We start from the raw sequence: 17,441 nt of genomic DNA on the forward strand, positions 1-17,441 counted from the left end.
GTCTAAAAGATATCTTATAACATGAAAATAAATTGCTTCACCCTATGTCTGTGATGGCTGTCTTTTAATGCATCTTCTGCATTGCTGTTTTTGAAAACTGTGTTACTTGTTGACTTCTGAAATCCATATGAAAATTGGTATATTTGGAACACTTTATTTAAACCAACGATTTTCAGGTCAGTTTTGATAAACATAATTGCATCACAGATATAGAATGAATGCTATATTTTCACAAGTTAATAGTGTATTAAGAAGTTTAATAAAATTCTTCAATTAATTGTTCTGTAAAGAAATGCCCTCTCTTATTTACCAATATTGGTTAAATGTTTGTGTTTTTTTTTTCTTTTGTGGTTGCATTTGAAGCGATTTATGGAACTATTTTAGATTCTTGGATTTCTGTTCATTAAAGAGAATGAAAAAAAAAAAAACTTCAAGAAGCATGTGGTCAAATCTTTTACACTGCAGCTCTTTCCTTACAAATAAAATATTTGATTTCTTTTAAACCCAAAGTTTATATGCACACAAAGTCATCACCTATTAAGAAATGAAACTTCTAATAATGACACTATGTTTTTAGGAATCAAATCCCTGTGTCTTTACACATTCTTTTGTTGTATTACCTAATAACCCTAAATAATCTCTAATGAATTAATATGTAATAGTAACCAAAGTGCTTTTAGCAGAAAAAAAAAGTAAATCCAAATATTTTTGTTTTCAATTTTCCTATGTGAAAATTATTTTGATGTGCCATTTATTTGACTAAGTATTATTTATGACTACATCATTCTGACAAATTTAACATAATCCTCTTGTGGTTTTGAGTGTAAGATTATTTTTATTTCTTATAAAATTACACATCAATTTATTAGAAACTGTCTCTTTTACTTTTGAGCAGTATATTCAAACTACCACATATGAATTATGTTAATATTATTCCTGTTTTAATGTTAAGGCAACATATAAAATTATAGGTAATGAATTATGGAATTGACTTTGATGTGTATAAATTGAAAGCTACAAATGATTACACCAAAATTTTGTATTATTTTTTCTAAGTTATTACCAAATATGCTGCAAATAACGTCAGGCAATGTTTGTGTGGAAATTGCAAATTTATATATAGTACTTTTTAAATTCTTTTAAATATTTACTCTAAATACTTCTTTTCCATTTATAAGATTTCAATCGTCCAAATAATATGTACATTAGATGTAATTAAAAATGCTAGCAATTTATACATCATAGTTGAATGTTTTTGCTTCTGTGTGTGTGTGTCTGTGTGTTCTATGGTCAGTTGGATATAAATGTCATAGTGTTTTGTAATCTTTTTCAGAGGGGCTTCTGAACAATGCCAGGGATACAAGTGTCATGGATACTCTACCACTGAATGGTAACCATGGCAATAGTTACAGCATTGCCAGTGGCGAGTACCTGAGCAACTGTGTGCAAATTATAGACCGTGGCTATAACCATAACGAGACCGCCTTAGAAAAAAAGATTCTGAAGGAACTCACTTCCAACTATATCCCTTCTTACCTGAACAACCACGAGCGTTCCAGCGAACAGAACAGGAATCTGATGAACAAGCTGGTGAACAACCTCGGCAGTGGAAGTGAAGATGATGCCATTGTCCTAGATGATGCCACCTCCTTTAATCATGAGGAGAGTTTGGGCCTAGAACTCATTCATGAGGAATCCGATGCTCCTTTGCTGCCCCCAAGAGTTTACTCCACAGAGAACCACCAGCCACACCATTACACCAGAAGGCGGATCCCCCAAGACCACAGTGAGAGTTTTTTCCCTTTGCTAACCAACGAGCACACAGAAGATTTCCAGTCACCCCATCGGGACTCTCTCTACACCAGCATGCCAGCACTGGCTGGTGTGCCTGTCACAGAGAGCGTTACCACCAGCACCCAGACCGAACCCCCACCGGCCAAATGTGGTGATGCCGAAGATGTTTACTACAAAAGCATGCCAAACCTAGGCTCCAGAAACCACGTCCATCAGCTGCACACCTACTATCAGTTAGGTCGCGGTAGCAGTGATGGATTTATAGTTCCTCCAAATAAAGATGGGACCCTTCCGGAGGGAAGTTCGAAAGGACCTGCTCATTTGGTCACTAGTCTATAGAAGATGACACAGAAATTGAAACCAACAAAACTGCTAACACCTGGTTGACTGTTTTGAGTTGATATAAGCAGTGGTAATAATGTGTGTACTCCTAAATCTTTATGCTGTTCTTGAGAGACAAACACAAACTTTCTGACTTCCTTTTTTTTTTTTTTTTTAAACTGGGAATTTTTAGGTCAGCCCAGGGGAGAAAGATAACTGCTGAAATCCCCCTGTGCCCTATCCTTTCCTATCCTTGCCCCCTCAGATGGAGACTTCATTATGTTAATGAACGAGATATGAAGAAAATGGCACTCATTGTGGCCTTGTTGAATTATGTTGTGTTTGTTCTAATATCTCTGATCTCTGTTACTATGATTACAAGGACCTGATTTTTAAAAGGCCAGAACAGTTGTTTGAAATTAGTAACAATGCCGCATCTAGATTGGAGTGCTGTACAAACAAACATAAAAGCAAAGCAAAACTGTATTGCATAGTGGTTTTTAGGCACTGACAACCTGAATTCATCACAGCGGGAATCGCTGTGGAATACAAAACAACACAATTAATAATGAAATGGAGGGGAATTCTAGAAATATATGCTAAATGCATATTTTATGATTTGCTGTATTAACTGATGATAAAACTAATGACAGAAAAAAATTGAACAATTTCTATGTAATGTACAGATACTAGCATTGCACATATAGTCTGCTTTCTGTTCCTCCAGAATTTGAGTCCTGTTAATGTAGTGAAAAAAAGACAATTTTTCTTTTTCTTTTGTGCTGGTCTTGCAAGTTTGTCTACCAGTAAGAGAGCAAAGTTTCCTTCCTTTCTTCCTATTTTTCTTTCTTCATTTTCTTTCTTTTTCTCTTTTTTGCCTTTTTTTTTTAAATTTCACCTGGCAAAAAAATAAATAAATGAAACTGTCACTTTATAAGAATCATTTTCTAGTAATGCAAACAAATTATTTTTTACAGAAAATATAAAATAAATAAAATTAGACTTCCTTCCCTCACTATATATCTTTATTCAGTCAGACTACTTCCAAGAGCATTTTTGCAGATTAGAGCAGGACACACCTTTATGTTTACAGTGCACATCTGTTATAATACAAAGCATATTTGGCAAGCAGTTCTTCACAAAGACAGTAGCTATGACTCTAGAAGTCAAGAGGTGTCAATAGAACTAGTGGGGCTTCTGCATGTGAAAAAATGGTATCCCATAGGCGTTAAAGTGCTGAATGCTCAGTCTGATCCCCAAGTGGGCACCTGCACTACCAATTTTTAAAGGAAATTCACTCCCTTGTAGTAAAGAATTGAAAGGTCAAGTTACTTTGAAGTGATTAAAAAAAAACTCTTCTGTTTATTAACAGGAAAATTTATTTATTTCACAGGATTTTAAGTAATGTAGGATTACAACAGATAAATTAGCAGCACATATAATTTTTTTTAAATTTATGATCCATTTTGTATGGTCTCAAAGTTGAATGACCTCATTACTAATATTTGTTGTAAAAGTGAAACTTGTTTGCCAACCAATAAACAACTGATTGAGATTTAGAAGATATTGTATTGATGTATGTACTATATGATTAATTATTCTTTTTATTTTTCTCACCTTTCTTTGCTTCTATTTTCACTATATAAACTTTGCTAATGTGTGATAGCCCAATGAGCCATACTAAAGAAATCAATCTGCCTAGATGAATACCCCAAGCACAAAATTTTACAGATTCTGCAAAGTAAACCAGAAAAAAATGGGATGGGCATGTTTATGTTGGTTAAAATAGGGTGCATAACATACTAGCAGGTTAATATATGTTATTATGTGCTTATTTATAAACCAGCTGTAGTCCTCTGCTTATTATAATACCATTTTCAACCAGAGATTTAAATATTGATTTTTTGTAGTGTTGGAGATCATATTTTATCTTCCTTGTAAGCTCCATTTCAGTAGTCAAAATTGAAATTCACTCAGTTTGATAAGAGCTGCAGGAATCTGACAATGAGACTATCCATTTTAAAAAATAGTTTAAGACCTTATTATGCTAGCTATTTGTTGTTTTTGTTGTTCTTTATATTTCAGGGGGGATAAAGTTCTTTCAAGACACTTTTTTAGCCCTCCAGTTACTGAAGAACCTTTATCGGCAGTGTCTAAACATGGAGTTACTCCTATGGCAAAACTAAAATGAACTTGCCAAATTACAATTTCTCTTATAGTATGTGACATCTTGGTGATTATTTTTTCTTTTTTTTTCAAAAATCTAAACACCACTCACCTATGAATTAATTTTTAAAATTAAGATGAAAAGAAGTAGTTTAGAGACCAGCTAGAGATTTGTGTATATATTTCTAAAATATGTGACAAAAGAAAAATTCTGTGCTGGGCCAGAGTACATCATAACCTTAATATCACCTCAAAATATTTTATGCGTCATTCTGTTTTCATCACTCGACATGAGTATTTTTAGTCTATAGATTTTCTATAAGTTGCAGGAAAACCACAAGTTTTAATGGTAATTAGTCTTTTGCATACCCCATATGGCAATGTTAGGGTTAATTTAGTTGATACGTAGAATACATCTGGTAATGAAAGAACATTTTTAGACACAATTAAGGTAACTTCAGAAACACAAATGTGGTATGTGGTTTTGAGCACTTATGCTTGTGTTGCCAATCCATCAGTAATCTATATGAAAGCAACTCCATCAATAAGGAGCTAGTTTCACAGAACAATGGGGAAACTACCTCAATTCAGCTTGCTGATTCTTATTATTTTTCTGATATTGCTACCTCCCTGCTCATTATCTTTTGTGTTTCACTATATGGAAATTTGAAACAGGTAGCCTCTCAGCTCTACATAAACCAAATTGAAGAAAAACATTTGAATACATACACTGGTGCAGATCGTCATTCAGTACTACCAAGCTCTTGCATCAAGATGAAAGGGTGTGAGTTTGGAACTCTCATACATGATAATAGCTGTGCTTTCAGAGACACTTGAAATCTAAGGACATTCACAGGAAGTGATTGTTACCCCAAGTTCTATGTGACTATAACAAAAACAATCAGTGGACAAAGGAGTTAATTATGCACACAATTCAACAGAAATTTGTGTATATCTCACATGTATTCACTTAATCCTCGTTACACCAAGCAAGGGTTGAACTCCTGACCCTGAATCTTTTTTACTTGCATTTTCATGTATAGTTATTGATAAATTAATAATGTTTAAAATTTCCTTGTTTGTCCACCTTTGGTTGACTCTATTTTCAATACCCTGTGGCATTCATGATCCACTTACCTGCATTTGTCTAATGTGTTTGATTTACCATTAAGAAGCAAATTTCCATCAAGCAGATATACTATGCATATGTACATGTTTACATATGCATATGTACATATGTTTACATATGTACATGTTCGTAGATATACTATACACAATGTTTGGCTAGCTGGGAGTAAAAATTATACCAATGAAACTAACCAATTATTATTTTCCAGTAAAATGATATTTTTATAACATTTTACACTTGAATTTTTTTTCCCATCGAAGTCTATTTCTCTTATACTTTGTCAGGACACTGGCTAGTTTTTTATCCCACAATTTTAGTTGATTCCAAATGTTGGATTGTGACATAGCCCATGTTCCTAATTGATAATATTTATGGAGAAATCTTAACTTTTGTAAAGGAGAAATAAATTAAAATTCTAATTAAATTTTTGAGCATCCCTCTTTATCTGCATTCTATTAAAGTTAAAAAATAGTGTAGTAGTATAAGTGACTGCTAAAATCATCATTATGACAAATAACTGGTATGAGAACCATTATCTTGAAGTAAATATCAGGAAAACATACTAATCAAATGCAGGTAATGGAAAAACCCTTAACAAATAAATAATAGCTCTAAATTAAAGTGTAGTTTATAATTTGTCATTTTAAAATCTATTAATCTAAAAATGTTGATATACATGAAAGATTTTATTTAATATTGTTGTGACAAAACTTTTCACGATAATGGGGATAAACATGTAAGTATAAGGGAATTGGAAATATTTACAGTGACTCCATACATTTAATTTTAGGCAATGTCTTCCATATATTCCTTACACATGTTCAAGTTCACTGACTGGTTTGCTTACTTAATGGGTGACTTTAAAAACTTTGAAGACAGACTTTCTTCATTATTGTAGAGTCCAAAAAGAAAGTATAAATATTTCTTAAGTTATCTGAAATTCAATACCAAACTAATCAATAATCACCCCTTTTAAGTGAAATAATAATTAGTTTTTAGAAGTCCATCAGTTCTAAACCAAATGCAATCATTTACAATGTTTTTGAGGAATAAGAAAACACTACAGAATTACTGTACATGTCCATTCAAATTTAGTGAGAGAAAAAAAAAATCCAAACCCTACTTTAGTTTTGAGCAACTCTGAAAATTGACAACAGTATCTTTTCTTTGTTAATAATACTTGTGATAAAATAACAATATGTGTGGCCTTTCCAGCATATTGTAGTACCAAGATATTGAGACTTAATTAGCTTGTCTTGAGCAATTCATAATTATAACCCACCACATAAATAATTACCATGCACTCCTAATTAATACTTTAAAGATGTCTTTTGTTAGATTTTGCACGTTGATAAATTAGTTAGGAAATGGAAGCACAAGAATAAAGCAGTAACATTGCAAGTATCTTATGGCAGCATTTTTGTGCAAATGAATTCTACAGGAGAAGCTTCCTGAGCTCATAAAATAGGTTTGGAGGATCTCAACTATAAATTCAATTCTATAATCAGCAAATATGTCCTTTTTAAGCCATCTGAAAAACATTGCTAAGTATCTAAATTTTCATTTGCAGAATACTGGAAATTAAAGTGTTCATATCTACTTCTTTCCTGCTTAGGCTTTACGGGAGTACTTCCTATATACTAATTAGCCTGATTGCATTTCCCTCTTTGCTTTAAAAGTTAAATCAATTTTTAATTTTACCTGTATACATACGTCCCCTCTCTGATTCTCCTTATTTACAGTCAGCAGAGGAAATAACTTGTTTATAATACTGCAAACATTATTGACTTTTGCAAAAAAAAAGGTAGTGATTGGGACTAAATGTTCTCAGTTGAAATAGTTATTGATATTCCACCTTAAAAAAAAAAACATAGAGCTCAGCACTTCTTTAATATCTTAGGACTTAAAAGTTAATATTTAAATGTCTTGATTTTAACTGATTTAATGTTTCTCTTTATAGTGTTTCATGCATTTTTTCTCATTTAATAATGTGTGCCTCCTTAGAGTATTTCAAAAGTAACTGCAAACTATGACTTTTAAGAATGCATGTGAAAGGAGAACTTTGATTTATATGAAGAAGTCAAGGAAGACGGCAAGGAAAAAACCTCTGTTGGGATAACCAAGTCTTTTCTACCACAATATGAACAGAAAAAGAGAAGAATCATATTGGCAATTTATGGTTAGGTAGCAGTAGCTACATTAGAGTTACAGAGAATTTTTTTCAAGGAAAAAAATACCAAAATCATTTAGAGTGATAAAAATCTTAAACATTAAATTAAATGCTATTGATGTGTTAAAAATCAAAATGTACAATTGGAGTCCACCATACTTTAATTTTATCCTCCTAATTCCACAGGAAAACCTACACTCTTTACATATGTCTTGTCTTGCTACACATGTCTCAAGGAACATGAATATTTTATAAGTGTTTCTTAAATATAATTATTTTTGCATCAATTCTCGTTCACTCTAATCTGCTTACTCTATTGTATGCCAACACAGTTAATGCTACTAGTAGCTTTGTACCTTTTAGAGCTTTATTATAAATCTTTCTAATAAACATTAAATTACTATTAAATTGGAATTATGTACATTGTGGAAAATAATTCATAACCAAGCAATATCCATATTACAGCATAATTCATTATCTATGAATAGTACATTGAGACTGAACAAACACACTGCTGAAAATATTACTCTCAAGTCCTCTCTCCAATTATGTAGTCAAATCATAAATCTCTATAGTTATACACATGATGTTATCAGAGTACTCCATAATACAAATGTGTCTAAAAGTATTTGCAATACTTCTCTCATTCTATAATGCTTAAAGAAAGATTTTTGAAATAAGAGGAAAATAAAGCTGACTTCTAAGGACCTAATTTATGGATAAACATTATCACTCAGATTGAACAATTTTAAAATGAGCATGTTCCAATGTTGTGATCTAAGAGAGAGGTTATTAAAGATTTGCACTTAGTCCTGTATTAGAGGATTTTGAATTTTAAAGGAGTTAAGTTTGTCTCAGTTGCCCAGGACTGCAGAATTTCAAACTATATTGTCAAGGAAATAAGCTTAAAGTCCATACCTACAGTAACTTTTCAAAAAGTTGAACTGGCAATATAATCCTGGCTTTAAAATGAAAAGATATTGGTTGACATCAAAAGATGTTTGATAAAATTCATAAATGCCATTATCTCTTTAATAGTAGGAAGAGGTCTTTGGGGATGGGACTCAGGATGCAGTGACTGGGACAGAGTGTGCTCTTATGCTAACCACTGCCTAGTCTTCTAGACCATTTTTTAATGCTTTGAATTTCAAATTGTCACAATGTCTTATGTTTTGAATGACATGAACCAAGAGAAATGAAGAAAAAACATTTAAAATTGGTTTTCATGACTCATTTGAGAATAAAGATTTCCTTTACATCCTAAGTAATAAAAGATGATATGTCTTGAAACAGCTGTGGACAATCAGAATGTGTTCGTTTATAAACACGTCCTCGTTGTATATTCTAACACTGATGTTTGCCTATACACTATAAAATCAAGAATTCTAGAGTCAGCTTGATTTCCCTTCATTTGGTTTATGTGAATATATTGGAAGCTGAAAGATAACTTGAAGTTTTTCCATACTGTTTCCCACTTGCCAAGCATTAAATCTGATTCAATATAGATCTTTTAAAAAATGGCTTAAAAAAATAACAACAAATTGAGCTATTTCTCAATGATAGAAAATATCACATTGTAGGAAAACGGATATAGATATTGCAGGCTTTGATGTCTTACCCCTTTCATATTTATACATATCCTTCTTAGTATACACACCTACCAGATTTCAGTCTATTGGACTTTTTCCCCTTGTACAAACTTTTCAACCATTTTTTTTTTTCTTAACTGCTCTGTACAATTACATGTAAAATCATAAGCTACAAATCTCAATAAAAATATCAATAAATGACAAGTGATGTAGTAGTCACTGTTATTAAATGGTAGTACCAAAACATCACATTTCAAGCTATAAGCTAATAATTAAACATGAATTGCTAATTTATTTCTTCACTATTCCCATGCCCTGCTACCCTCTCATTCACACATAGAAAATACAACTTAAGGACTTTTTTTCTTCATGTTTCAGAGAACTGGTATCATCCAAAGTGTCTATAAGGATATTTGTTCTTTCCAGGAAGATAGGAAGTTAAATTGAGAATTTCATGTTTGCCAATGTTATCAAATGTAGTTTTATATCAACTGCCTAATCTTATTTTTATCTCATTCAGGGAAGCAGGACCATCAATTTCTAATGAGCCACTTGTCCAAAAAAAAGTAAAAATATCTGTTGTTGATATGCCATTATTTTGGATGAAGGGCATAATAAACATTGGTGTATGTTATGGATCATACAGTAGACATCCTCTAATCATGTTTCTGTAATGTCATGATTCTTGATTATTATGTTTACTAACTTAGCATCAATAAAATGAGCACAAATATATGCTAGAGAAATTAAAATGAATCTCCTTTTAATATTGAAAATACATTTTATAAGAAATATTCTGAAAAGGAATGGCAAGGTATCAGCAGTTCCTGAGTGCCTAGAACATGGTTGGCAGTGTATTGTTTCATATTCCCAATTATATGATGAAATGGAGTTTTTCATACTCAATTTACAAAAGAAATTGAAATTCAGACCTCACAGATGAAAAGCTACTGAATTTTGAACAAAAATCTCAATCTAAAGTCTATTTGTTTAACCATGCTATATTGCATCAACTAAATGTATATTTGAGAAGAATTAACCTATCCCTTTTATTTAAGTAAGGAGGGAAAAAGGCATTTGTGGAAATGTCGAGCTCTCAAGGACTCAGTTTATGTAAACTCCATTTTACTAAGCAGAAGAGAGGAGGAGGAGTATTATCAAGCCTATACCTTTGAACAAATAGTTTTTCTAAAAATAACTTTTTTTGACTTTAAGTAAATATAGTGTTTTGTAAGTGATATACATGCGTGTATATATGTATAAATACACACACATACCTATTTATATAAAATGTACTTAGAACACATGAAATTCTCATCCAGAAAATTCTAGAACAGTTTCTGAGTTGGTAGTAGATAGACCTTTTGTCTTGTTTCAGCTATTAACACCCCCGCCAAAAAAAAATAAGTTAGAAAATAGCAGTGTTTCTAAACCAAGGTCTAGTTAAGGATCTACTCTGATCTATATTACTAGTTCATCCCATTATCAGAGCACGCATCATAACTAGTTTCTTAATTATTATGTTGCAGTTTCTCAATATTCAACCTTTTCACTGTTTTACCAACTGTACTTCTAGTGCTCTTATGCTGCATTCTGTAATCTGTATTCAACAAGTCTCATTTGATTTAAACTAATATAATTTAGTTTAAATATATCTGAGAGATGCCAGTTTAAATAAAGTAAAATATTTTTGTACTATAGGATTTCAGGAATTTACTGCAAAACTCCAGGAGGAGGATATATTATCCCATTTCCTAAAGCCGGCCCTGAAATCTTCAAGTAATTTGAAGAGCAATACATTGAGTACTATTAGTCCATAACAGTTTTGTGAAAAACTGCCCCAAATATTTTTTCTATAGTTGAGGTTTTCTTTTTTCTGAATACTTTATGTCAATGAAATACTAAAGTATAACTCTTCTAACTATAGTTGGTTCTGTAAATCATGATAAAATATTGTGATAAAAGTTGTCTCCACTAAATATCTGGTCCCAATCTTCAGGTGGAGAAAGAACAAATAAATGAATGTTGCCTTAAGAATTTTGCCCTAACCATAGAATCCCTTAATTCCTATTATCTGATATCAAATATCCATTTGACTGCAGCAACTGGAAACAACAATACTCAACAACATGTTTCTCTTTTATAAAGTGCATGTGAGGTACAGGGGAATCTTGTTAAAATGCAAATTCTGCTTTGTGTTATTCTGGGGCTGAATCTGTGGCTCTGCATGTCAAACAAGCTCTTGGGCATACATATGTGTCTGCTGATTCACCTAGTACCAAGGTTCTTTCACTGTCTTTTCCTCTGAAACACACAGAGTATCACTATCAAAATTCCCCCTTGTTTATTTTTAAAAAATAGGGGATATGTACTAGGAAAGGAGAGAGGGTGTTCAATTTTACCTAAAAAATAAGTCTGTTAATATATTTGGAAATATACACAGTATATTACTTTTTTAATCCACTATTTTAGGTTAAAAATGACATGGGAACCAGGGAGACTGTGTGTATGTCTGTGTATAATTGCATATATATGCAAAAATGTATATGTATATATTAGTAATTGCTTGTTACAAAAAAATATTCTGGCAAAGTGGTCTTTTCCCCATAAACACTTATCTAAAACACACTAGAAATAACTTAGAGAAACAAATATTTTGAGTATGCAAAAGATCTAATTATTACAATTGGTCAACACTATTTTGTCTTCTATTTGTATGGAAAAATGGGAAATAATCACACAGGTATGTATTGCAAATAGGGAAAAAATTAAATAATACCCAGAAAGTAACATCATTTGTTTTTATAGATAAATCTATTTCTAGAGCTATCAATTTATATAACATATATAAATTGTTTCATTACAATGCTAAAACATTTATTGCCAGTGAAGAATCTTTCAATAAAATACCTAATAAGACAAAGGTGAGATCATTTTTCTCTGCTTATCTGAGGTGCTTCATCCAAGATTTACTCCCAGTTACAACAGAAATTATAAATGTCTTATTAAAAAGTATCAAAGATGTCAATGTGCTCTGAAGATTTTATGTATAAATTGAAATAAAAGATTTTATCCATATTGGTGATTGTGTGTTAACTATTAAAGTCATAACACATCATGGTATTAAAAATGTCTGAATAATTATGAATCATATAATACTTATAATGAACATATTCTTTCAGGTAATCACAACTCTTAAAACAAGACTCGTGTGGATCTTTAAAATGTTTATTCTCTATAATTTTGATTGAGGAAGAAAAATTTACTAAATTCTAATTTTTGTTTTAATATGCAGGCATTGCTTCTATAAATGTAAAAACATATTTATACTTAGCATACAGTATAATCCTATCAATTTAGCCATATTCTGGACTTTTGTTTTTTCAGAGACTTTTGATTAGTTTTTCAATTTTCTGCTTGTAAATGGTCTGTTTAGGTTCTCCATTGCTTGCTAATTCAGTCTTAGCAAGTTGTACACTTTAAAGAACTTGGTCATTTTTTTTGGGTTATTCAGTTTTTTGTTATGCATATGTTTGCAGTAGTTTCTTGTGATACTCTGTATTTCTGAGATACTTGTTGCTACTTCTCTTCTTTCATTTCTGATTCTTCCCTTTTTTCTTTGTAAGCCTACCCAGGAGTTTGTCTATTTGTTTATTTTTTCAAAGAACCAGCTTTTGGCTTTATTAATCCTTTGGGTTCTTGTTATGTTTGTTTTTTTTCCCCTAATTCCTTAAGGTTTAAGGTTAGATTTTATATTCCCCATACAATTGCAACTCCCTTATTTTGACCCCAATCCCTCCTTTCCCCACCCCCCATCCCCCTAGAATGTCTCTGGTTCATAGTTGTTTGTTGATTTTGATTTTTACTTTCTTATAGTTATTCTTTTTCCTGGTCTCTTATTTAAGTTTTCCAGATTCCTGCTATGAATGAGACCATCTGGTATTTTTCTTTTTCTTTCTGGCTTATTTTGCTGAGCACGATCCCTTCCAGGGCCATCAATGTTGCTGCAAATTGCATGTGTTTATCTTTTTTGAATGCTGAGTAATATTCCATGGTGTATATGTACCATATCTTCTTGATCCAGTCATCTATTTTGGGGCATTTGGGTTGTTTCCAAAGCTTAGCTGTTGTAAATTGTGCTGCTATAAACCTAGGGGTGCAGGTGCTCTTTGGAATTGATGTTTCTGTGTCCTTTGGGTAAATACCTAGGAGTGGAATTGCTGGATCATATGGAAGCTCTATGTTTAGTAGGTCCAGAAATCTCCACACAGCTCTCCATAGTGGCTGGACCAGTTTGCACTCCCACCAACAGTGCAGGAGAGTTCCTTTTTCTCCACAACCTCGCCAACATTTGTTGTTGCTAGTTTTTTTAATATGTGCCATTCTCACTGGTGTAAGATGATATCTCATTGTAGTTTTGATTTGCATTTCCCTGATTACAAGTGATGTTGAACATTTTTTTCATATCTGCATGAATTTTTTGATACTTGTTTTATAACCCAACAGGTGGGGACTGTTCCAAATGCATATGAAAATAGTGTGTACTAGGTTTTTGAGGTACAATGATTTATAAATACTAAGCCCTTGTGGTCTAAGTCTTAACTAGTGGTCGTTTCCTTCTTGATTATCTCTCTGGTTAATATGTTTATTAATGCAAATGGGGTGGTGAAATGCCCTATTACTGTTGTGTTCTTGCCAATGTCTGTTTTCAGTTTTATTAATAATAGTCATATGTATTTTGATGTTCCTTTGTTTAGTGTATGCATACGGGTAATGTCTTCCTGATATGTTCATCCCTTAATCATTATATAATGTCTTTTCTGCCTCTTATCTTGTTACCCTTTTTTAGCTGGAAGTCTTTTTCATCTAATATTAGTATGATTGGCCCTATCTTTTTTCATGGTCCCATTTACTTGTAGCATTGATTTCCAAATATTTGCTTTATGCCTATTTTTTTCTTTGTAGCTCTGATAGGTTTCCTGGAGACAGCATAATTTGGGTTTTGTTTTCTTATCCAACCAGCCTTTTGATTGAAGTTCAGTTTGTTTACATTTACTATTTTATTTTTTTTTGCTATTTTATTTTTTTTATTTTATATATTTTTACACCATTTTCCACTTTTGCACAATGTATGCATTTTCATCTGGTTAGAGTTCCCATACAATTTCCACCACCCCCTTGTTTTGATCCTACTTTCTCCCCTCCACCCCCAGTGTGTCTCTGGTTTATAGTTGCTGGTTGATTTTGATTTTTATTATAATTAGTCTTTTCTCTGGTCCCTTATTTAGGTTTTCTAAATTCCTGCTATGAGTAAGACCATCCGGTATTTTTCTTTTTCTTTCTGACGTATTTCGCTGAGCATGTTTATTTACACATATTTAGGGTGGTAATTGATATCTGAATATCTGCTGCTGCATTTTTGTCTTTTGATTTCTGCTTCTACTTATTTCTTTGTTTTTAGTTTTTTGTTGATATTCTTCTCAAACAAGAGTTCCTTTCAACATTTCTTAGAAGGGAGGTCCAGTGTTTGCAAAGTCCTTCAGCTTCTAGTTTGTCTGGGAAGTCCTTTATTTCTCCTTTGTATCTGAAGGAGAGTCTTGCAGGATATTGTATTCTTAGCTTGCAATTATTATCTTTAAGTATTTTGGATACTTCATTCCATTATCTCCTTGCCTGTAGCATTTCCTCAGTGAAGTCCAATGTAAATCTGTGGGGGTACCTTTTTAGGTTAGTTGTTTTCCCTCCCTAAGATATTGAAGGTCTTCAATATTCTTTGTCTTAAACTCTTCAAAGGTTCATGACTGTGTCTTGGCATAGATCATTACATTTATATAGCAGGGTTTCCTGGACTTATACATTTGGTTGATTCCCTGGGTTTAAAAATATTATACAATTGGGCCACCCCGGTGGTACAGAAGGTTGAGTGCAGCACTGTAAAGCTGTCCTCAGCCTCTGCAGCATGGGTTTGATTCCTGGCCAGCCTGGGTGATTTCCACATGGTGCAGCAGACCTCTCCTGTCCTGCCCGCTGTTCCCCTCAGCAGTGTATTTCAGTCCTTCTGCCTCTTCTACTCCCTGCTCTGTCTCTGGTGCATTTTCTCACCCTCCCATGCTTCTGGACTGTACCCCAGTGCTTATATAATCTTTAAAAAATAAAAAATAAATTAAAATTTTTACACTATTATTTCCTCGAATAAGTTCCCTGTTCCTTTTTCTTTCTTCCAATTCTGGAAAACCCATAACATTTACATTGCATTTCCTAATAGAGTTGTATAATTCTTGTGTATTTTTTTCATTATCTTCTTCATATTTATTTTTTTCTTTTTCTACCTCAATCAGTTTGCATTTCTATCTTGAAGTTCACCTAACTGATCTTCCAGTTGGTTTATTTTACTTCTGTAGCTATCTGCAGATTTATCTCTTTATTGATCATTTTATATCCTACATCTCTGTTTGTTTTTATTTTCAAATCATGCATTTGCCTTCCTTGGTATTTTTTGTCCATTTGAACAGCATTTTTCCATTTATTTTAATTTCTTAATTATAGCATTTGAACTCTATTATCTGATTAGAAGATAAACTCCTCCATATCTTTGTGGTTGAATTCTGGAAACTAGTTCTATCCTTGTGATGACAGAGTACCTTGAAGTTTGAGAGAGGCTTGTGTTGTTTTTTTTTCTTCCTGCCCATTTTGCTGCTTTAGATTTTCCTATAGTTTCAAAGTATTTGTAGCTATATCTTAGACATCTGCAGTACTTCAAGTTTTTCATCAGATACCAATGTGGTTATATATTTATTTTTTTGAGCTTATGTCCAGAGAACTGAGCTTGTAACTGCTGAGTCAATTGGGATGAGAAAGGCCTCTGTAGACATCTTGTCATTGTTGGGATTATCTTTGTGTTGGGGTACTAAGTCATGATTGTGGCACCACTGATTGCGTTTTTTCTCTAGGGTTTAAACTGGCATCTCTCCAATTTGTGTGTTTTCATTGTGCTTCACAAAGTCATTGCTAGTCCTGAGGTATGAGGGAGGGGAAGAGTAACTCAGTGTACTCTCCTAGTTCTTTTCACTGGTCACCTGGCTCACTGGGCGAACCTCAAATCCTCCCCACATATTCCCCTTAATCAAATTTGTATGATTCCACTCTTTTTGTCTTTCCACTCCCTAAGGCAGCTGACCAAGTGGCAGTGCTATGGTCTATATGGCAACCTACTTCCCTGGACCACAGCTCCAGATGTTTCTCTCCACCTACCACTCGTTTATTGAAGTATAAATCTATTCAGTGCCCCTCTGGAGCAATCTATATTGGTCATGATGTACAAAAGGTACAAAAAATGTACAGTTTTTTTCCCAAGCCACATTGCCTCTCGGTAGAGTATAGGTCTGGGTTAACTTTCAGATTATTCTCTAGGGATTGAAGTAAGGAACCTCCTCTGATGCCATCTGGTCTAATCTCAATATCCACACATGTGTTTTTCTGATACTCCAGTCATTAATTTTAAATTAGGAAGAATTCACAGACATGTATCAGGAATTATTTACATGGAACAAAATCCTCTTGAGTGATCCCTGAAATTTTACTATTATCAGAACCATATGTCTACTCAGTATTGAACATAGTGTCTCAGCTATCCAAAAATATACTCTTTGTGAAGATCACTTGCCTGCAATTCCAAGAAGTGAAACTACACATTGATGTAGGATTTATCATTCAAAATACACAAGAAAGAAAAAAATAAAATTCTTCAGTGTAACTCCTAGACTTACTTTTAGATTCTATAGGCCATCCAAATCACATTGCTGTTTTTAAATTTTAGAGTACAACTAATACTGATTCCTTGAAATTGCTCAAAACAGAAATAGCATGAAGTGCTACATCAAAGGTAAGAGGGAAACTAGTAATTATTCATTAGATAGAAAGATCACTTTGGTTGAGTTCTCACACCCAGTCATCTTCTTCAGTGGTCAACAATAACATATATAATTAGTACATCTAAATTACCTCTCCTGTTAGCACATAATTTTACTGGAGATTGTGATGAAGTGTCAAATAATTTTGCTAGCAGTAATAACTCAGTCAATTTTAAGGCCTGCTTGGAACATTGTATTCAGAAGACTTCACTCAATATTAGTAAGATTGGTAGATTATTTATGTCCGGTATGGTAAGGGAAAAAAGACTACAGGGGAAATCATTCACTCCTGTGTGATTTATATGCCATCTGTGATATATAGTTGATAATACAAATATATGACCCCTGTATTTTAGAAGAAT

The 17,441-nt window shown here is 32.8% G+C and overlaps 1 protein-coding gene across 21 annotated transcripts in view; it reads left to right on the top strand.

Annotated features, from left to right (window-relative positions):
- ADGRL3 (adhesion G protein-coupled receptor L3) overlaps positions 1 to 17,441 on the top strand; it is a 766,591-nt gene that overhangs the window by 729,991 nt on the left and 19,159 nt on the right. For 19 of the 21 annotated variants that reach the window (XM_054688014.1, XM_054688018.1, XM_054688008.1 and 16 more), the window contains one exon: positions 1,334 to 12,251. The exons of 1 other annotated variant lie outside the window; for it this stretch is intronic. In XM_054688014.1, coding sequence (XP_054543989.1) covers positions 1,334 to 2,133 — 800 coding nt within the window. In that variant the 3' untranslated portion in view covers positions 2,134 to 12,251. Of the gene's footprint in view, positions 1 to 1,333; positions 12,253 to 17,441 lie in introns of those variants that run through there. One more of the 21 variants, XM_054688026.1, reaches the window with a different exon arrangement.

Source organism: Talpa occidentalis, unplaced genomic scaffold, assembly GCF_014898055.3.
Source record: "Talpa occidentalis isolate TD23 unplaced genomic scaffold, MPIMG_talOcc4v2.1 talOcc4.6, whole genome shotgun sequence".
NCBI lineage: Eukaryota > Metazoa > Chordata > Mammalia > Eulipotyphla > Talpidae > Talpa > Talpa occidentalis.